Here is a 22,785-nt window from a genome sequence, read left to right on the forward strand (position 1 = left end):
GGTAGAGGCTTCCAAGATCCCTGGAAGGTTCTACAGGAACTCAGAACCATGTGACATTCTGTCCATTGCTCTGGACACAAAAGAGCCCCCGGCCGTGCAAGGGGTATAGGCGTTAATGTCCTGCACAAGAGGGCTTTCACACTCAGCAAAGGAGAGAGGCTCAACATGAAAAAAGCGAGGAGTGAAATGAAGCAGAATGCATTGTTTGAAAAGTTGAAGGAGGAGATTTATCCGGCTGTTCGAAAGGATGTTGAGGAGTCAATGCTGATGATGCAGAAGACTCTAACACTGACAGATAGCCAGCATATGGGAGGGGAGGCGGGCATGGATGATGCTGCTTATTGTGCCACAACACTGCACAAGAGTAGCTGTGCATCAGCTGACCCTAGCGACACTGAGACTGCAGCTGCTCGTGATGATGCTATATCTGATCTATCTGGAATGAAAGACAGACTGAAGGGCGTGCTTACACATTATGAAGGTACATTAAAATGTGCAACAGCCTGGGTTTGCCCACCCTTCTTGGAAGATGGCCTCTCCTTGGACAATGTGCCACTGAAGCCAGGCTGTGTGAAGTGCTACGTGACTGAAGTAAAGCCTGGATTCAATGAATTTGCCCTGAAGAATGTCCTAGGAGACTTCGATGAGCAAAGGACCTTGGAAGAAACACTGTTACATCACATCCATTGGCCACAAAAGGAAATAGAGTTCATCGATGAGATTCCTGAAGCCCCGCCAAGAGCAACCATTGTCGCCCCTCAACCGGTGACGCTCTACTTGCCACAGCCGGGCTGATGCATCAACCTGTGATCAGCCGGACCGACTTTGTGGCGTACAGACCATGTCATCCTCTGCCCCAAAGCAGCCACTGGCAAGGCCTACAACTGCTGATGATGCACCATTGGTTCAGTTGCCGGCCGCTGAAGCAGCGGGGGGAGACACAGCTGCAGCACATGCTCAGCAGACCAACCTAGTGGAACAGACTGCTAAGCAGTCTGATGCTTCGGAACCGCCTGCTAAGCAGTCTGTAGGTCCAGAACCGACTGCTCATCAGTCCGTCAGTCCGCAGGCGTGTGATCAGCATACCAATGCGTCAGCACTTCCTGCTCAGCAAACCAACGCGTTGGCACGGCCTCCTCAGCACACCGACAAGTTGGCACCACCTGCGCAGAAACCCGACATAGCTTCAACGCATGGTCAGCAGTCCGATGCCTCTGCTCCTACAGCCCAGCAGTCCGTCACTGCAGCACCGCCAGCTCAGCGGTCCGGCATAGATAAACAGTTTGCTAAGAAGTCCGTCCATGCTTCACCGTCTGCTCAGCAGTCTACCGTGCAGGCAACCAGACGTTCTGCCAGAAATGCTTCAAGTACCAAGAAGGAAGTGGCCAAAAAGGCTACACCCACGACCACGAGGAAGCGCGGCGGGAAAGTGAAGAGGAAAGAGAAAGATTGCCTCTTACTTAAAGCACTCATCGCCCAGAACCAAATTAACAACTGCTTGTTCGAATCGGGGAGTAATATTATTTCTGACGCCATGGATGATGAACAAGTAGAATTGTTGCTTGCTAAAAGAACATCAGACGTACTTGAAGCACGCAATTACGTGCATGGTCAGCCATTTCTTGTTGGCGAATACTTTGATGAGTGCAGCTCCAGTTGTCGCGAGCTACATGAATATTGCATGGATCAAATGTCAGAAGGTCATCACCATTTGCTAGTCCACTACAACAGAGATCATTTCCGACACGATGCTGGTTCCATCATTGTGAGTTTCGAGGACTTACATCTCTTCTTCAACTTCAACGTGCTCGATGCCACTCTTGTTAGATGCGTGATTTTGTAAGTACTTAACAAACTCTGATCAACTTCTCCATACAAGGCTGTAAATGATAAACAGCTAACTGCATTTTATTCCTCTCAGGGGATTGAACGCGCAGAGAAGACAAAGTGAGAGTGTGTATTTCATAGATCCTGCATTAGCAAATGGCACAACATTACATGAAAAGGACCGACGGGACTGGGCCGTTAACACGGTCGTCCGTATCTTCGAAAACACGTCCCATGCAGAATCATTTCTCTGGCCATATCATGAAGGGTAAGTCAAGTAAACAACCACGCATACACTGATTGTCTTTCAGATTTCAACATCATTCGTAAGTTCATGGCTTTCTTAATATGTAGCAAGCACTGGATATTGGTATTCATTGTTCCAAACAAGAACACAGTTTACTACATCGATTCTCTCAGAGAGTCAACAAACGCTCAGGATCTGACGCATCTTCAGCAATTCTTGGATAGGTATTGAATTCTATGATGTTGAAATTAATTTGCATTCATATCTGGTTCAATAATTGATGTTGTCAAAATTCATCATCATTTGCAGTGTGCTCGCATTGTGGGAAACTAAAACAGGGAACCTGTTCAAGAGGAAACTACCTCTGCAGCACGAGATCGTTTCTCCGATAACACACCGAAATCCATTATTTTCAGAAAATTTATCCAACAGTCTGCAAATACCTTTCCTTACGCTAGTCAAATGTTCAAGCTTCTAAATAAACCTCTTTCTATTTTTTCCAAATAAAAAATAATACATCTAACACCGGTTAGGTTGTTCCTAACAGGACAAATACATGACTAATTTTGTACAAAAAATTTCAGTGTCCTCAGCAAGAAGCAGGGACCAACCTTTGTGGATACTATGTTTGCAGACACATGATCTCCATCTGCAAATCTGTTGATAGTTGTGACGATCCTCGCGAATTAGTACCAGTAAGTCTATCTTAATTAATATCTTCTACTCCACTCATATGGCACATTCTGATCTTAAAAATACTGCAGCTCATCTTAAAACCGAGGACCCCTGAACCACTCCCGACTGGTGAATTGCTGATGGTTCCGAGATTTATCAGCGACTTCTTCCTGGATCACTACATCAATCCCACTGGTGATGATGAAGATTTCAGCATGGTTTCTCCTGAAACATTGAGTAAGAGTTAGCCGCTAAACATATAACGCATGGATCCATTATTTTCCATCTGATGAGGTCTTCGTATTTCGTACACTATGATTAATTATGTAATGCATATATGTGTGGACAAATCATTGGAATTTAGCTACCATATGTTCAATTGCAATTGTTGCGAAATCTGATGAATGTTCTTCCTGTGGACACTATTTGTTTAATTGAATATTGTGGCGAATTTGCTTTTTGCGTACCGATTCAAAATGGGATATTTTTGTTTATTTGTTCAATTGAATATTGTAGCGAATTTGCTTTTTGCGTGCTGATTCAAAATGAGATATTTTTGTTTTAACCTGGCAATTGCTCCGCACACGGTTCAACTAAATGAGTGTGTGCGATCCACATCAAAAGCATACATCAATCGTATTGGAACCGTCGGTGATACACAGCAGATCGCAAACAATTCGCAGTGCTACTATGTGTGCGTAGGTTCTCCGGAACCGTTTGTGATGTCGCGTTATCGCACACGAGAACTGGGAGTAAACCATGCCCAATGCAAAATATAATCCCAGTCGTATTTCTTTCGGGAAACGTGTGGGATCCCAAACGAAAAGCACACGTCACTCTTGCGGCAACCATCGGTGATACCTAACAAATCACAAACGGTCTGCATCACTTGTATGCGTGCGAAGGGGCTCCTGAACCGTTTGTGATAGAACATTACCGCAGTCGGTAATTGTTGCAAAACGTGTGCGATGGAGTCTAGCAAGGCAGACGGGTTACGCAGAAAACTCGTGTGCGATAGGGCACAAATCACACACAGTTCATATGTTGGCCCGTGTGCCGTACATACTGTTTCCCAAACGGTTTGTTACGACAGACCGTATGGTTTCACTGCGTCATTAGAAACGCTTAATCACCGATACCACACGTGCGAAAGAATTTAGTGTGTGCTGCATCACACACGATTACATTTTGGAAGGCCTCTGGATCACTGTTCCATATCCCCGACGGTTTCTGGGTCGTGTGGGAAGGACCCCCTATCGCACACACTCACTTGGCGACGGTTCCGAAGGCCGTCGCGGAAAGGGGTAAAAAACCGTTTGTTTAGGACCGACACGCACGAGTGTAAATTAAATCATATAGCCACCCTATTCACTCATGAGGAAAAAATTCGTTACTACTATATCCTTAAGCTATTTCCGTTCTCATTAAAGCATGATGCTAAAACATGGTTTAATTCTCTTGATCCTGGTTGTGTGCGTAGTCCCCAGGATATGATTTATTACTTCTCTGCTAAATATTTCCCCGCTCATAAGAAACAAGTTGCCTTAAGGGAAACATATAATTTTGTGCAAATTGAAGAAGAGAGTCTCCCACAAGCTTGGGGGAGGCTTCTCCAATTACTTAATGCTTTGCCTGATTATCCTCTTAAGAAAAATGAAATACTTGATATCTTTTGTAATGGACTAACCGATGCTTGCAGAGACCACCTGGATAGTTGTGCTGGTTGTGTTTTCAGGGACAGAACTGTGGATCAAGCTGAATTGCTATTGAATTATATGTTGAGTAATGAAAATGATTGGACACTTCCTGAACCAACTCCTAAACCAACTCCGAAGAAAAGGGGTATTCTATTTCTCAGTCCTGAAGATATGCAAGAGGCAAAGAAATCTATGAAAGAAAAAGGTATTAAAGCTGAAGATGTTAAGAATTTACCACCTATTGAAGAAATACATGGTCTTGATAATCCGACACAGGTAGTAAAGGTAAATTCTCTCTATAGATTTGATGAAGGTGATATCCCTCTCTATAAGTCTGCTAGCCAATGCTTAGATGAGTTTGATAATTTTATTGTTAAACAAGAAAACTTCAATGCTTATATTGGTAGACAATTGAAATGTAATGCTTATATGATTGAACACTTGAGTGATTATATGTCTAGAATTAAGGGTGAACTTAAACTCATTAGTAAACATGCTTCTATGGTTACCACTCAAGTAGAACAAGTGCTTAAAGCTCAAAATGATTTTCTCAATGAATTAAATAATAAGAAAAATGATAATGATGTTAGAGTTATGACTAGAGGGGGTAAAATTACTCAGGAGCCTTTGTATCCTGAGGGCCACCCTAAGAGAATTGAGCAGGATTCTCAGAGAACTAATGTTGATGCACCTAGTCCTTCTAAAAAGAAGAAAAGGAAAAATGATAGGACTTTGCATGCTTCTAGTGAACCTGTTGTTTACACACCTGAGAATCCCAATGATATTTCTATTTCTGATGCTGAAGCACAATCTGGTAATGAACATGAACCTAGCGATAATATTAATGATGATGTTCATGTTAATGCTCAACCTAGCAATAACAATGATGTAGAAATTGAACCCGCTGTTGATCTTGATAACCCACAATCAAAGAATCAATGTTATGATAAGAGAGACTTCGCTGCTAAGAAGCACGGTAAAGAAAGAGAACCATGGGTTCAGAAACCCATGCCTTTTCCTCCTAAACCATCCAAGAAAAAGGATGATGAGGATTTTGAGCGCTTTGCTGAAATGATTAGACCCATCTTTTTGCGTATGCGTTTGACTGATATGCTCAAAATGAATCCTTATGCTAAGTATATGAACGATATTGTCACAAATAAAGTAAAGATACCGGAAGCTGAAATTTCTACCATGCTTGCTAATTATAATTTTAAGCTTGGAATACCAAAGAAACTAGGAGATCCAGGAGTACCAACTATATCATGCTCCATTAAAAGAAACTATGTTAAAACTGCTTTATGTGATCTTGGAGCCGGTGTTAGTGTTATGCCTCTCTCTTTATATCATAGACTTGATTTGAATAAGTTGACACCTACTAAAATATCTTAGCAAATGGCTGATAAATCAACTGCTATACCTGTCGGTATTTGCGAGGATGTGCCTGTTGTGGTTGCAAACGTTACTATTTTAACGGACTTTGTTATTCTTGATATTCCCAAGGACGATAGTATGTCGATTATCCTGGGTAGACCCTTTTTGAATACTACAGGGGCTGTTATTGATTGCAACAAAGGCAATGTCACTTTTCATGTTAATGGTAATGAGCATACGGTACACTTTCCGAGGAAACAACCTCAAGTCCATAGTATCAATTCTATTGGAAAAACTTCAACGATTATTATTGGAGGTTTTGAATTTCCTCTTCCTACTGTCAAGAAGAAATATGATATTCTTATTATTGGGGACATGCATATCCCCGTTGAGGTAACCTAGTGCTATTCGAAAATTCTCCGGTTTCATGCGATTCGGAATGAGTTTGTTAACAAGACTTGATCAACCTTGTTAGTGGATTCTTTTGATGAGCATGAGATGGATGAAGTTAGAAAGCACAACTCTCTGTACCCTCCTTTTACTTTATGTTATTTAGATTAAATAAAGCAAAATTAGTATTTTCTGTGTGTTTTCTGAATTATCCTTGCAATAAAAAAATACCCCGAAAATAAAAGTTCTCCAAATGCCCTGAAATTGAAATATGATTTTTTGTAGAATATTTAAGAATATTTGACACTGAGAACACACCAGGGGGAGCCACCACCTGGCCATGAGGGTCCAGGGTGCGCCCTACCCCCCTGGGCGCCCCTGTCTCGTGGGCCCCCTCCACTTATTCCTGCACCCACACACTTCTTCTTTCTTCAGAAAAAAAATCCCCACCTAGCTCAAACCCGTGTTCTAGCTCATCTTGCTGCGATTTTTGATCTCCATGCTCAAAGCTCCACTCACAAAACTACTTTGGGGGATTGTTCTTCGGTATGTGACTCCTCCAATGGTCCAATTAGTTTTTGTCCTAGTGCTTTATTTATTGCAAATTTTTGCTGCTTAGGTGACCCTGTTCTTGAGTTTGCATGTCAAATTTATTTGGTCCCAAGTAGTTCTAATGCATGATATTGTCTCTAGGCACTTGTGGGAGTAGTTGCTATCAATTTTGTTGAGTTTGGTTCACTTTTATTTTGAGTCACTAAAAATTTCAGAAATTTTTCAAAGGAAGAAATATGTTTAGGAAAATGTACCAAGGTGGTTCCTCAAAGAAGCAAGGACCTAGGCTCGCGATACGCGAGCCGGACTATGAACTACCAAGAGAAGCTCAAGTGCGGCCTTGTGAATGGCCGTCAGAAGATTTTATGGTCCAAGCAGGCATTAAGGAGGAATTTGACGCATATGTGCGTAACGCTGAACTTGAGGGCTTCGTGTCAGATAAGTGCCCCCAATATTATTACCTAACCGATTCCTTTGTTAGAAGGTTCAAATTTACATCCTCACGCAATTCTCACACTGTCCTATTTGATCTTTATGATAAATCTTTTACCATGGACTTAGAAGAATTTAATACTGCTTGTAAACTCCCGCAGTGGGGTAATGTTAGTGAACCTCACAAATTTGAATTTAAAGATTTTCTTGCTAGTATCATTGTGGGGGAATCTAGAGAAATAACACAAGCTACCAAAGGGAGCATTCACTTTCCTGCCATACATTATTTTGCTCTCTTTATAGTTAGATGCATTAAAGGCAAGGATGAGGCATGTCACATGTGTGTTCCAGATCTTAGTGTTCTCAAGAGTGCTATATTAGGAGATAAACAATATAACTTGCGGGCTATTGTTGCACGAAGGTTGCATCATAACAGTATTAGTGGAGATTTGTTTGGTGGAATTTATGCAACCCGTGTAGCTAATTATCTTGAGATACCCATACATGAAAATGATATGGAATTGCCTCCTGCTTATTTAGATTATAATGCTATGGTTCGTCATCAGTTTGTTGAGAGGAATGAATAGTTCCTGCAATACCGACTAATCTTTGACAGACGCCGCACTGTCCATGTCGCATTCCCTGCTCCTGCTTTCTTTGACTTTCAGGAAAAAGGGAGATATGTTATAACCAGGGAGGAGGCGAACGAGTATGAGAGGAGGACGGAGACAGCTCGCCTCCAAGCTGCAGCTCATCAGGCAATAGCCGCTGCATCTCAGTACGACCCCAGCTACAACTTTGGATATCCGCCAGGCCATCCATGGGCATAGACCAACTTAGGCCAGAAGCCTAAGCTTGGGGGAGTACGTATTTCTCACCGACATTACATTCATGTTCACACACTCATTCCAGTTGTCGGTGCTCATACTTTTTCATTGTAATATCCATGCTAGTTTATTTTCCTTTTTCTCGCTTTCTTCTTGTGTGTTTGAAAAACCTTAAGAAAAACAAAAAATTTAGTTGTAGCTTTTAGCTAGTTTACTTTCCACGCCTGTAGTAGTAATAATTGAAAGAAAACCCAAAAAGATTTCTCGTTCTTCTTTTGCTTGTTGGGAGCTTTCCCGTGTAAATAGTTTATTTCTTTTCTTTGGGGGTCGAGAGGAGAAGACCATAATGAAAATGTTGAAGTGGCTCTTATATGCATTATTGTTGATTTAACAAAGAGCCCATATTACCTTGTCTTCTCCCGTGTATTAAATGCTTGCAGATTCCAGGTTAGTCCAATGCACATGCACTATTATTATTATCCACACCGTTCGGTCGGTCAAGTGAAAGGCAACAATGACGATATATGATGGACTGATTCACATGAGAGAAGCTGACATGAACTCGACCTATCTTGTTTTTGTAAATATGATTAGTTCATCGTTCCTGATTCAGCCTATTATGAATGAAACATGTTTGCAATGACAATTAGAGATTATAGTTTCTTATGCCATGCTTAATTAGCTAGGAGCTTCTAATGGTCTACCTTGAGTGCCAACATGCTATTAAAATGGTTGTGATGTGGTATGATAGGATGGTATCCTCCTTCGAACGATTTGAGTGGCTCGACTTGGCACATGTTCATGCATGTAGTTGAAACAAAATCAACATAGCCTCCACGATATTTATGTTCTTGGTGAATTATATCCTACTCATGCTTGCACTCAGTGTTGATTAATTTTAATGCATGATCATGACTGTTGTCGCTCTCTAGTTGGTCGCTTCCCAGTATCTTTCTAGCCTTCACTTGTACTAAGCGGGAATACTGCTTGTGCATCCACTTCCATAAACCCCAAAGTTATTCCATATGAGTCCACCATACCTTCCTATATGCAGTATCTACCTGCCGTTCCAAGTAAATTTGTATGTGCCAAACTCTAAACCTTCAAATGAAATTCTGTTTTGTATGCTCGAATAGCTCATGTATCAACTAGGGCTGTCTGTATCTTCCATGCTAGGCGGGTTATTCTCAAGAGGAGTGGACTCCGCTCCTCACTCACGAGAAAATGGCGGGTCACCGGGATGCCCAGTCCTATGCTCAAATCAAATTAATTGCAAACAAAACTCCCCCAGGACTGTTGTTAGTTGGAGGCACCCGTTGTTTCGGGCAAGCCCTGGATTGATGCTTGTTGGTGGTGGGGGAGTATAAACTTTACCATTCTGTTTGGGAACCGCCTATAATGTGTGTAGCATGGAAGATATCGAGATCTCTCGGTTGTTATGTTGACAATGAAAGTATGCCACCCAAAATATTATTTATCTCTATTTCAAAATCGAGCTCTGGCACCTCTACAAATCCCTGCTTCCCTCTGCGAAGGGCCTATCTATTTACTTTTATGTTGAGTCATCACCCTCTTATTTAAAATCACCAGTTGGAGAGCACTGCTGTCATTTGCATGCATTACTATTAGTTTACATTGAGTATGACTGGATCTCTTTTACCATGAATTACAATGTTTAGTCAGTCCTTGATCTTCAGAGGTGCTCTGCATTTATGTTTTGCGGTCTCAGAAAGGGCTAGCGAGATACCATCTTGTTATATCATATTATGATTGTTTTGAGAAAGTGTTGTCATCCGAGATTTATTATTACTGCTCGCTAGTTGATTATGCCATTGATATGAGTAAACATGAGACCTAAGTGTTATTGTGAATATGGTTAGTTCATAATCTTTGCTGGAAACTTGAATGATGGCTTTACATATTTATAACAACAAGAGCAAATAGAGTTTGTAAAAGTTTTTCTTTATCACTTTCAGTTTGTCAACTGAATTGCTTGAGGACAAGCAAAGGTTTAAGCTTGGGGGAGTTGATTCGTCTCCATCGTATCTACTTTTCCAAACACGTTTGCCCTTGTTTTGGACTCTAACTTGCATGATCTGAATGGAACTAACCCGGACTGACGCTGTTTTCAGCAGAATTGCCATGGTGTTATTTTTGTGCAGAAATAAAAGTTCTCGGAATGACCTGAAAATTCACGGAGAATATTTTTGGAATATATAAAAAATACTGGTGAAAGAATCAACTCCAGGAGGCCCACCCTGTTCACGAGGGCGGGGGGCGCGCCCCCGTGCCTCGTGGGCCCCCTGAGGCTCCACCGACCTCAACTCCAACTCTATATATTCACTTTCAGGGAGAAAAAAATCAGAGAGAAGGATTCATCGCGTTTTACGATACGGAGCCGCCGCCAAGCCCTAATCTTTCTCGGGAGGGCTGATCTGGAGTCCGTTCGGGGCTCCAGAGAGGGGAATCCGTCGCCGTCGTCATCATCAACCTTCCTCCATCACCAATTTCATGATGCTCACCGCCGTGCATGAGTAATTCCATCGTAGGCTTGCTGGACGGTGATGGGTTGGATGAGATTTATCATGTAATCGAGTTAGTTTTGTTAGGGTTTGATCCCTAGTATCCATTATGTTCTGAGATTGATGTTGCTATGGCTTTGCTATGCTTAATGCTTGTAACTAGGGCCCGAGTGCCATGATTTCAGATCTGAACCTATTATGTTTTCATGAATATATGTGAGTTCTTGATCCTATTCTGCAAGTCAATAGTCACCTACTATGTGTTATGATCCGGTAACCCCGAAGTGACAATAATCGGGACCACTCCCGGTGATGACCATAATTTGAGGAGTTCATGTATTCACTAAGTGTTAATGCTTTGGTCCGGTACTCTATTAAAAGGAGGCCTTAATATCCCTTAGTTTCCAATAGGACCCCGCTGCCACGGGAGGGTAGGACAAAAGATGTCATGCAAGTTCTTTTCCGTAAGCATGTATGACTATATTCGGAATACATGCCTACATTACATTGATGAACTGGAGCTAGTTCTGTGTCACCCTATGTTATAACTGTTGCATGAGGAATCACATCCGACATAATTATCCATCACTGATCCAATGCCTACGACCTTTTCACATATTGATCTCTGCTTAGTTACTATACCGTTGCCACTATTACAATTACTACAAAACTGCTACTGTTACCTTTGCCACCGTTACTGTTACTTCCATATTACTTTGCTACTAAATACTTTGCTGCAGATATTAAGTTTTCCAGGTGTGGCTGAATTGACAACTCAACTGCTAATACTTGAGAATATTCTTTGGCTCCCCTTGTGTCGAATCAATAAATTTGGGTTGAATACTCTACCCTCCAAAACTGTTGCGATCCCCTATACTTGTGGGTTATCAATACTCCCCACTATATAAGGCTGGCCATAGTGGTGGTATCATAGCCGACGATGTCATGCACTCGGAAATAGCAAGCATGCTGATGTGGAAAAGAATTAAATATATATAAAGAAGGTTAGAGTAACATATAGGTAGAGACCGTATCATGTTAAATGTGATGCTAATTTGTGTCATGCATGGCAATAAATATGATCTATATATGATACTATACTCTATGTATTATATTATGCGCTATAATTAATTAAAGGTAGTATCATACAATAGTATCATATATACTGTATATTCATGATACTAGTATATGACACTCTCCACTATACTCGTGATTTCTTACCGTGGAAAAAAATTGGAGGCGAAACGATGAACTCATGTTTTCATTCGAACAAAAAATATGATGTTAGGTAATGTAAATGTTTTCAAAGAGCACACGGTTCACTCACGAAAGCCGTGTGTCCACTAAACCGTGGCCAATGCACCCCCCACCCCTCATGCCACGCGCGCGATCTGAGTCGTGCTTTCTGATTGGCCAGAACCCAAACCCCACGGATCGTACGTCTGCACCGTTGGATTCTCCTAGATCGAACGATGATCCTCATCCCGTTCGACAACGCATGTACATGTTTTCAAATAGCCCCTCCCAAAAAATGTTTTCAAATAGCAGACGGTTCACACACGAAAGCCGTGTGCCTACCAAACCGTGGCCGTTGCCCCCCTCGCTGCACGCGATCTGTGTCGTGTCTTCTGATTGGCCAGAACCCAAACCGCACGGATCATACGTCTGCACCGTTGGATGCTCCCAGATCGAACGGCAATCCTCATCCCTTTCGACAGGAAATGCAGTCCGGCTAGGAATTGATTTATATGCCAACATGCACGGTAAATGCCAAAAACTGTCTTACATATAGCACACGAGACCTGAAATGCGCCAGCAAATCAAACCCGTGGTAAATTGTGATTGGTTTACGTGGGAAAAATTTAGAGGCAAAACGATGAACTCATGTCTTCATTTCAAAATTAGTACGTCTTCATTTCAAACGAAATTATTCTGTTTGTGCACACGAGCGCTTAGAGGCAATCGTTTGCATAGGCCTTTCCGCACGCGCGATGGCCGTAAATATTTTTCACCCTTTTCACCTAGGCCACCAACATCCGGAGTCCCCAACAACCCCCCATCGTCCGCCCGCGTTTCTCTCAACTAGTCCACCCAATCTCCTTCGCCAGCTCCCCCCCTCCAGATCCACAGCAGAACCCTCTCCGGCACTGCCGTGCTCACCCCGGCCGTGTGCCCGCTCTTCGGCGTCAAGCCTACCTCCACTGCCATTCCCAACATGCGGCGGCTCGCGCCTCGCCGTCTTCGTTTGCTCGCCAGCCACCCTCGAGCATTGCGATGCAGTAACCCTCGCCTCTCCTGTGGTCCGGCCGAGTTTGCATTAAGAAGCCTGTTAGTTACTGCTCTCCATCGCGGTGAGGCATATTTCCTCGCAACCCCTCTTCCAATTTTGTTCCAGATGTTCCCAAATTGGCTATAAAATAACGGAGAGCGTATATGTGTTCATTATCTACCTTCCTTACTACATATAAGCTGTATTTGTTCCAATAAGTTACTGCCTATTTACAAATCGCGGGCGCTTGCATGGCATGATACCAAGTTGTTAGTTTTATGCTTATCCTCCTTTCCTGAGTTTCGCATCTGTTCTCTGTAGATGCCGAGTAGCACCGACATCACCCATTCAGGCCATGTATTTTCATTTTATTCGGACAACTCTAGGTCTTCAGCAGATTGTGAGGGATCAAGTAGTCTTGAACGGGATAGAGCTGCAGCAATTACCCTGCCACAGAAACACGGCGAAGGATAGTCCGGGAGATCATGGATCACTTCAACGTTCCAGAGCAGTGGAGAATGCAGGTGGAACACGCTGCACTGAAGAAGGCTAGGGATGCTTGGAGAAACTGGAAGCACGTGCTGTACAAGAAGTACTTGAGTGAAGGCAAGGACCCAATCCCCGCATACCCCCAAATTACAAAGGCAGAGTGTGCAGAATTCAAAAGGGTCAGGGCAACTCCAGAGTTTGCTGCGAAGAGTTTCAAGCAATCGGAACTTCAGAAGAAGAACATACACCCCCACCGTATGGGTGTGGCAGGATACTACGACATGAAACTGATATGGGAACAGGAGGACAAAGAAGCAGTAGTGGCGGGTGGGAATCCGACCTTTAGTGAAATCAGGGGCAAACACGCGAGAGACTACTTGCAGGCACGTGCAAAGAGGCGTGATGACAGAACTTATTACTTTGAAAACGCATGTGACGCCAAACTGTATGAAGTGATGTTAGAGGCTTCCAAGATCCCTGGAAGGTTCTGCAGGAACTCAGGGCCATGTGACATTCTGTCCATTGCTCTGGACACAAAAGAGCCCCCTGGCCGTGCAAGGGGTATATGTGTTAATGTCCCGCACAAGAGGGCTTTCACACTTAGCAAAGAAGAGAGGCTCAGCATGAAAAAAGCGAGGAGTGAAATGAAGCAGGATGCATTGTATGAAAGGTTGAAGAAGGAGATTTATCTGGCTGTTCGAAAGGATATTGAGGAGTCAATGATGATGCAGAAGACTCTAACACTGATAGATAGCCAGCGGATGGGAGGGGAGGTGGGCATGGATGATGCTGCTTATTGCGCGACAACACTGCACAAGAGTAGCTGTGCATCAGCTGACCCCAGCGACACTAAGACTGCAGCTGCTCGTGATGATGCTATATCTGATCTATCTGGAATGAAAGACAGACCGAAGGGCGTGCTTACACATTATGAAGGTACATTAAAATGTGCATCAGCCTGGGTTTGCCCTCCCTTCTTGGAAGATGACCTCTTCTTGGACAATGTGCCATTGAAGCCGGGCCGTGTGAAGTGCTACATGACTGAAGTAAAGCCTGTATTCAATGAATTTGCCCTGAAGAATGTCCTAGGAGACTTCGATGAGCAAAGGACCTTGGGAGAAACACTGTTACATCACATCCAGTGGCCAGGAAAGCAAATAGAGTTCATCCATGAGATTTCTGAAGCCCTGCCAAGAGAAACCACTGTCGCCCCTCAACCGGTGACACTCTCCTTGCCACAGCAGCTCTCGCGGGCTGATGCATCAACCTGTGATCAGCCGGCCCGAGTTTGTGGCGTATAGGCCATGTCATCCTCTGCCCCAAAGCAGCCAGTGGCAAGGCCTACAACTTCTGATGACGCACCACCGGTTCAGATGCCGGCCGCTGAAGCAGCGGGGGGAGACCCAGCTGCAGCACATGCTCAGCAGACCAACCTGGTGGAACAGACTGCTTAGCAGTCTGATGCTTCGGAGCCGCCTGCTAAGTAGTCTGTAGGTCCAGAACCGACTGCTCATCAGTCCGTCGGTCCGCAGGCGCGTGATCAGCATACCAATGCGTCAACACTTCCTGCTCAGCAAACCAATGCGTTGGTATGGCCTCCTTGAGGGAGTCCTGGACTAAGGGGTCCTCGGGCGTCCGGCCTGTTATTCATTGGGCCGGACTGATGGGCTGTGAAGATACGAAGGACGAAGACTATACCTGTGTCTGGATTGGACTTTCCTTGGCGTGGAAGGCAAGCTAGGCGACCAGCTGTGAGATTCCTTCTTATGTACCGACCCCATGTAACCCTAGATCTCTCCGGTGTCTGTATAAACCGGAGATCATAGTCTGGATAGGGGACATTCATTACCATATTCACATAGGCTACCTTCTAGGGTTTAGCCATTACGATCTCGTGGTAGATCAACTCTTGTAACACTCATATTCATCAAGATCAATCAAGCAGGAAGTAGGATATTACCTCCATAGAGAGGGTCCGAACCTGGGTAAACATCGTGTCCCCCGTCTCCTGTTACCATCGATCCTAGACGCACAGTTCGGGACCCCCTACCCGAGATCTGCCGGTTTTGACACCGACATTGGTGCTTTCATTGAGAGTTCCACTGTGCCGTCGGCAAAGGACTTGATGGCCCCTTCGATCATCATTAATGACGTCGTCCAGGGAGAAACCTTCCTCCCTAGACAAATCTTTGTGTTCGGCAACTTCGTACTGCGGGCCGACTCGCTTGGCCATCTAGACCAGATCGACAGCTACGCCCCTGGCCATCAGGTCAGATTCGGAAGCTTGAACTATGTCGCGGATATCCGTGGAGACTTGACCTTCAAGGGATTTGAGCCCGTGGCGATCGATCCCCCTCACCCCGATGAACGTGACTTAAATCTGTCATCGGATCACACCCGGGAGATGGTTCCTGTTACTGCAAGGGCCTTAGAGTCAAATCAGATCGTGCCATCCGAGGCCATAGAGTCCGCGGCGTTGGAGCCGCACACGGACTCAACGCCCTGCAATATTCGCTTTAACGGAACTTCGGACGTGTTTCCGGCTATAAGTTCCAGACTGTGTACGCCCGTGAACACCAAGCTACATCGGTTATCGATCTTCGAGTTCATCGCCGCCGATGTTTTCCAGCACTCGCCTTTGGGTGACGTGCTAAAATCTTTAAAGAATTTGCCTTGGAAAAGGACTCACAGCCGAACTATGTCCGGTTCGAGCTAGAGACGGATGACGAGGAATTTTGCTTCCCACCCGCCACCCACTTCATAGCCACTGTCGATGACTTAACCGACGTGCTTGCCTATGGCTCACATCGACGGTATGGACGACGATGCCGATATGGAGCAAGGCCAAGACCCGCCATTCACCGGACGTTGGACGGCTACCTCTTCGTACGACGTGTACATCGTTGATACACCCAAAGGATTTGGCGACGACAAGGAAGAGCCAGATGTGAATAAAACCTCTGAGACGCAGTCCAAGCGCCGACGCCCCAAGCGCAGTTCTAAGCCTCGCCGCTCAAAAGATAGCAATACTGGCACCGGAGAAAATAGTACTCCGGGCGACGCCGAAAACAACGAAGACCCTGTCGAAGCTACATCCGAACAGGAGGAACATGACAACGGGCGAGACAACCCTGACGAACAGGCCACAGAAGATGACTCGGAGGACGATAGTTACCGTCCACCCTCTGAGGAGGAGACAAGCCTCGGCAACGAAGACTTCATCGTGCCGGAGGATCCTCTAGAGCAGGAGCGCTTTAAGCTCCAGCTCATAGCCACTTCAAGGAGCCTGAAAAAGAAACAGCAGCAGCTGCAAGCCAAAAAAGATCTACTCGTCGACAGATGGACTGATGTCCTAACAGCCGAAGAATACGGCCTCAGGCGCCCAGCCAAGAGCTACCCGAAACGCAGACTGCTACCTCAATTCGATGAGGAAGCACCGGAGCACACGTCTCCCTCACGTAATGCGGAACGACCACCACGTGATCGAGACAGGGCGGCCGACTGGCCACCCCGCGGCCGGGATAAAGCGGCAACTCAGGCCGAACAACAGCCTGCCCCACTGCCCCGTAAAAATAGAGACGGAAGAGTTCGGGGTCACACGTACGACCTCCGGCAGATCTTGGACGATAGAGCAGGACATACAAGATCGATCTACGGATCGCGAGGGCGCGCCTCGAGGCACGACGACGGTTACCTATTTGGACGTGATAAAACTAACCCCGCCCGGGCCGAATATCGCAGACGGACTCCATCAGAGCTACGCCACGACGCGGCCTGCTATAGAGGCGCCGTACACCCTCTCTGCTTCACAGACGAAGTACTGGATCACGAATTCCCCGAGGGGTTCAAGCCTGTCAACATTGAACCATACGACGGCACAACCGATCCCGCAGTATGGACCGAGGATTTCATTCTCCATATCCATATGGCTCGAGGAGATGACCTCCACGCCATCAAATACCTCCCATTAAAGCTCAAAGGGCCAGCTCGGCACTGGTTAAATAGCCTGCCTGAGAATTCTATCGGCAGCTGGGAGGACTTGGAAGAGGCTTTCCTTGATAACTTCCAAGGAACTTATGTCCGGCCACCAAATGCCGATGACTTAAGCCACATAGTTCAACAACCTGGAGAATCAGCCAGAAAATTCTGGACTAGGTTCCTAACCAAAAAGAACAAGATTGTTGACTGTCCGGATGCCGAGGCCCTAGCAGCTTTCAAACATAGCATCCGTGACGAATGGCTAGCACACCACCTCGGCCAAGAAAAGACAAAGTCTATGGCAGCCCTTACGGCACTCATGACCCGCTTTTGAGCGGGTGAGGACAGCTGGCTGGCTCGTAGTAAAAACACAACCAGCGAGGCAGGCCCCACTGAGGCCAAGAACATCACCGGCAAGCTCCGGCGCAATAGACACAAACGCCGAAGCAATGGCGACAACACCGATGACACAACAGTCAACGCCGGATTCAGTGGCTCCAAATCCGGCCAACGGAAGAAGCCCTACAAAAGAAACAACGAAAGACCTTCCAGCCTGGACCGCATACTCGACCGTCCGTGCCAAATTCATGGCACCCCGGATAAGCAAGCCAATCATTCCAACAGGGATTGTTGGATCTCCAAGCAGGCTGGCAAGTTAAATGCTAAAAACAAAGAAAAGGGATCACAAAGTGAGAACAAGGACGAAGAGCCCCGGCAGTCGAACACCGGATGGCAAAAGAAATTTCCCCCTCCAGTCAAAACGGTGAACATGATATACGCTATGCACATCCCCAAAAGGGAGCATAAGCGAGCACTTAGGGACGTCTACGCGGAAGAGCCAGTCGCCCCAAAATTCAATCCGTGGTCATCATTCCCGATCACCTTTGATCGTCGAGATCACCCAACCAGTATCCGCCATGGCGGCTCAGCCGCACTAGTCCTTGACCCAATTATTGACGGGTTTCACCAAACACGAGTCCTGATGGACGGTGGTAGCAGCCTCAACCTGCTTTATCAGGACACAGTGCGGAAGATGGGCATTAACCCCTCGCGAATCAAACCAACAAAGACTACCTTTAAAGGAGTCATACCAGGCATAGAGGCCCGCTGTACGGGCTCAATCATGCTGGAGGTGGTCTTCGGTTCTCCGGACAACTTCCGAAGCAAAGAGCCAATCTTCGATATCGTCCCCTTCCGCAGCGGCTATCACACACTGCTCGGACGAACCGCGTTTGCTAGATTCAACGCAGTGCCACACTATGCTTATCTCAAGCTCAAGATGCCCGGTCCACGCGGCGTCATAACAGTCAATGGCAATACGGAACGCTCCCTACGAACAGAGGAGCAGACCACCGCCCTAGCAGCAGAAGTACAGAGCTGCCTTCTCAAGCAGCACCATAGTACGACTATTGAGCCCTCGGACATCATTAAGAGGTTCCGGACTTCACTGCAACAGGACGGCGCAGTTCGTCAAGATCTCGACTAGCAATTCAGCCTCCGTCCCAGTCCCAATAAGGTAGTGGCATTCGTACCACGCGTACACAATTACGCACTCAAAATTCCATGGACATCGACGGAGGCACAAGATAACCCGGGGTCTACAGTTCGGCCAGACAGATCCTGGACACACTTACTTTTACTTTCTTCTTGTTTCAGGTTCTGCTTTCAGCGGGCCTGGTCGTGAGCCCTTTAGAAGGATTGGCATACAACGGAGGCAAGCAGCACAGGTGTGTAGGGTAACCTCTATACGCTCTTCTTGACGGTATTCATACTTATTTCTTAGGACCCGCACGCTGCGCCCTACTGATTCCGGCATGTTAAATAGCCCGGATACTGTTGGCACCATCTGTACCGGATACAACTTGACGTATCCATCCAGATATAATAAAAATGGTTTGTGGCCCAGTTTCTGTGGTTTTCGCTTCTTACTCCGTTTTATTTTGATCTGCTAATTTGCTGCATCGATACTCTTTTGTACGTTTCATATTCGCCAGGGGCTACTTGCCGCCCCACAATACGGCAGTAAAGTCCGAACACTTTTTATATATAAGTTCGGCACCCCGAATTTAGCATTATATGCATTGGGTCCGAATCATGTCTTTGGTCAATAGTTGGGTTGCCCGGCTCCTGTGCTTGCTACCCTACGTTCCTCTCTATCGGCTAGGGTAGTAAAGGGAGAACTACTGCGATTGTGCCCTGGCCTTGACTGGATGAGCACCTCAGTAGAGAAAGCCGAAAACTGACTGTCATGATATAGCGAGAGCCGCTCAGCTGTTCGAGGGTTACAAAATCGTTGGAGATATTTTCCGCATCATGCGAAGGATCGGCACTTCCCGATCAGATGCTGACAGCACCCTGGCTTGGACCAGGGGCTGCGCACTTGCTTAATTATAAAACTCCTATGGCTAAGTGAGGGCGTTTAAGCCGTACAGTCCGATTGCCTTGTTCGTTGCGCTAAACAACTCATCCAAAGGACCATATAATTGGATCAAGATTGTTTAGAACCCATCCCGAACACCTCCGTACTACCTACGCGAGGGAAGAAGCCGACGACTGGCCAACCCTCAGATTGCAAATAATACGGCCGCACAGGAGGAAACAATTCAAAGCATAATAAAATTATTTTACAAAAACTGGCTTTGTTCCCATAATACAAGGCAAGGGCAACATGAATACATTTATTCAAATACAATGTCCTGCGAACATTGTGCCGCCACAAGTCGAGACCCCTCTACGACATCCGCGAAATATCGCTCGGGTGTGCGGTGCTCCTTGCCCTCCGGCGGCCCGCTGGCAACTTCAACAACGTTCATCTTCACCCACCACATCTTGCAGCGAGCGAAGGCCATACGGGCACCTTCAATACAGGCAGAGCGCTTGACGACGTCCAGCCGCGGACAGGCCTCCACTAGACGCCTCACGAGTCCGAAGTAGCTGCCGGGCATAGCTTCAGCTGGCCATAGCCGGATCATCACATCCTTCATGGCTAGTTCGGCCACCCGGTGCAGCTCCACCAGCTGCTTCAGCTGATCGGTGAAGGACACGGGATGCTCTGGCGTCGCATACTGCGGCCAGAATAGCTTCTTCGTAGAACCTCCTCCTTCGGCTCGGTAGAACTCTGCAACGTCTGATACGCTGCGTGGTAGATCCGCAAAAGCCCCTGGGGAACTCCGAACCCGGGTTAGTAAAAGGTATTGCTTCTCCGCATACTTGCTCTGCATCTTAAATGCCTTACCCGCCGTGATCTTCTTGGCCTTCTGGATCTCCTGGAGGGCGGCCTGGGCCTCATTCCGTGCGGTCTCCGCGCTCTGACGAGCCTTGGTGAGCTCGGCCTCTTGAGCTGACGCATCATTCTCCAAGGTCTCACATTTTTTCACCGCATCTTGGAGCTCCTACTGGACTTCTTTGACCCGGGCCTTGAGCTTCTTACGAGCGGCCTACTGCTGGACAGCTTTCTCCTCGGCCTCGCCCAAGGCCTTCCTCGGGGCCTCAACCTCGGTCGTGGCTCCTGCACATATTACGACATTACAGCCAATACAAAGCGCCTACGCTTTCCGAACACACAGCAAGACGTTACTCACCTTGCTTCTCCTGAAGCCTAATTGTAACCTCATCGAGCTCGTTCTCAGTCCGCTCCAGCCTCTGCTTCAATTCAGAGACTTCGGCAGCATGCGAGGCTGCGGCCAACAGCGACGCCTGCTTATGCATCAAAATTTCGTTAGTCTCCTATAATAGAGGATTAATCCCCTGTCCGGTTCTTCTCGCCGAACACCGGACAGTGTCTCAGGGGCTACGGACTACATGGGTTTTTTCTCTTTCTATGTCACTTACCTCGAAACCTGTTAACAGGCTGCTGCAGGCTTCATTCAGTCCGCTCTTGGCGGACTGAATCTTCTCGATCACCGCACCCATAAGGACACGGTGTTCATCCACAACGGAGGTGCTTCGTAGCGCCCCCATTAGGTCATCCGGCGCTCCTGGATGGACAGCAGCCACCGGTGGAGGCGGCACACCCCCCTCCTTCAAAGGGGGCTGCTCGCCCGACTCCGGAGCCATATGGGTCTCCGGAATCGTATTCGGCTGAGGGCCTAACTGGATATGGCCCTCTTCGTCAGTCTCCATGGGGATTGGCTCCCCCACGTGTCCGGCAGTGGAAGTCTCGCCTTGTAGCGCCTCCCAAACACCGTCCTGGGCTCCTCCCTTCGGAGCGGTCCTCCGGAACAGCACTTCGGTGTCGTTCCTGGCCCCGGGGGAGTAAGCAGGCGGTGGCGACTGGCTCACCATCTCCGATGGAGCCAACGAACCTCCAGACGAGGATCGCTGGATTAGGTCGCGGGCCGGACTGCAATAGTACAGTTAACTACATCAAGATAATGGAAAGAAAGGGCTAGATGTGCGCACGAGCGAGCCCTGTCACTTACGATGCGGCCTGGGGCTTAGTGCGGGGGCGTGGTTCCGCACTGCTGTCAACGTCCCACGCGGTGTTGACCGCTGGAACGCCCTTCCCCTTCTTGGGCGGCTCCGCCTCCAGATGCGCCGGAGCCGCCCTCTTCTTCTTCCTCTCCTCAGGGGGAGGATTGTTTTCTTCCTCCTCCTCCTCTTCCTCGTCATTGTCCTCAGGGACAGAGGAATGAGTTTCGTCGTCTTCGGACGCCACGTCCGAAGTGCCCTTACGGCGAAGGCCACTCTTGGCCCCCTTTGCCTTCTTCTTGGCCTTCTTCTCCGGTGCCTTATATGGCGCCGGCACCAACATCTTCGCTAGACGCGGGATGACTGGTTCTTCAGGCAGCAGAGCCGGACACTAGATCCGCTTCGCCCTCTCCATCCAGTCCTGATGGAACCATAATAAAAGCTCAGACATCATCCTCGAAACAATGAGGTTGGGAATGCGTCAGAAATAACATACCTCGCTGGCGGGGTGTGTATAATCGTGACCACGGTCTGAATCCGTGTCCGGTGGCTTCTCGTTGCCCTTAAAAAGCAACTTCCAGGCGCCTTCGTGAGTAGTCTCGAAGAGCCTTGCCAAGGTCTGGTGCTTCTTCAAATTGAACTCCCACAGAGGGCAGCTTCGGCGCTGGCATGGAAGAATCCGGCGAATTAACATCACCTGGATCACGTCGACGAGCTTGACATTCTTGGTCACCATGCTTTGAACGCGCGTCTGCAACGCTATCAGCTCATCAGGTGAACACCAGTCCGGACTCTTCTCGACCCAGGAGGTGAGTCGCATAGGAGCGCCGGATCGGAATTCGGCAGTTGCGGCCCACGTAGTGCCGCGTGGTTCTGTGATGTAGAACCACTGCTTCTGCCACTCCTTTAACGTATCCACAAAGGTGCCCTTGGGCCTGGAGACATTGGACAGCTTGCTCACCATGGCTCCTCCGCACTCCGCGTGCTAGCCATCCACCACCTTCGGCTTTACGTTGAAGACTTTGAGCCACAACCCAAAGTGGGGCTGGATGCGGAGGAAGGCCTCACACATGACGATAAACGCCGAGATGTTGAG

General features: G+C 47.0%; 1 protein-coding gene across 1 annotated transcript in view; it reads left to right on the top strand.

Moving 5' to 3' along the window:
• Positions 1-22,785, top strand: part of LOC123120412 (serine/arginine repetitive matrix protein 2) — a 126,511-nt gene that overhangs the window by 31,512 nt on the left and 72,214 nt on the right. Inside the window, exon 4 of the mRNA XM_044540400.1 lies at positions 18,936-19,006. Coding sequence (XP_044396335.1) covers positions 18,936-19,006 — 71 coding nt within the window. The remainder of the gene's footprint in view (positions 1-18,935; positions 19,007-22,785) is intronic.

Source organism: Triticum aestivum, chromosome 5D, assembly GCF_018294505.1.
Source record: "Triticum aestivum cultivar Chinese Spring chromosome 5D, IWGSC CS RefSeq v2.1, whole genome shotgun sequence".
NCBI lineage: Eukaryota > Viridiplantae > Streptophyta > Magnoliopsida > Poales > Poaceae > Triticum > Triticum aestivum.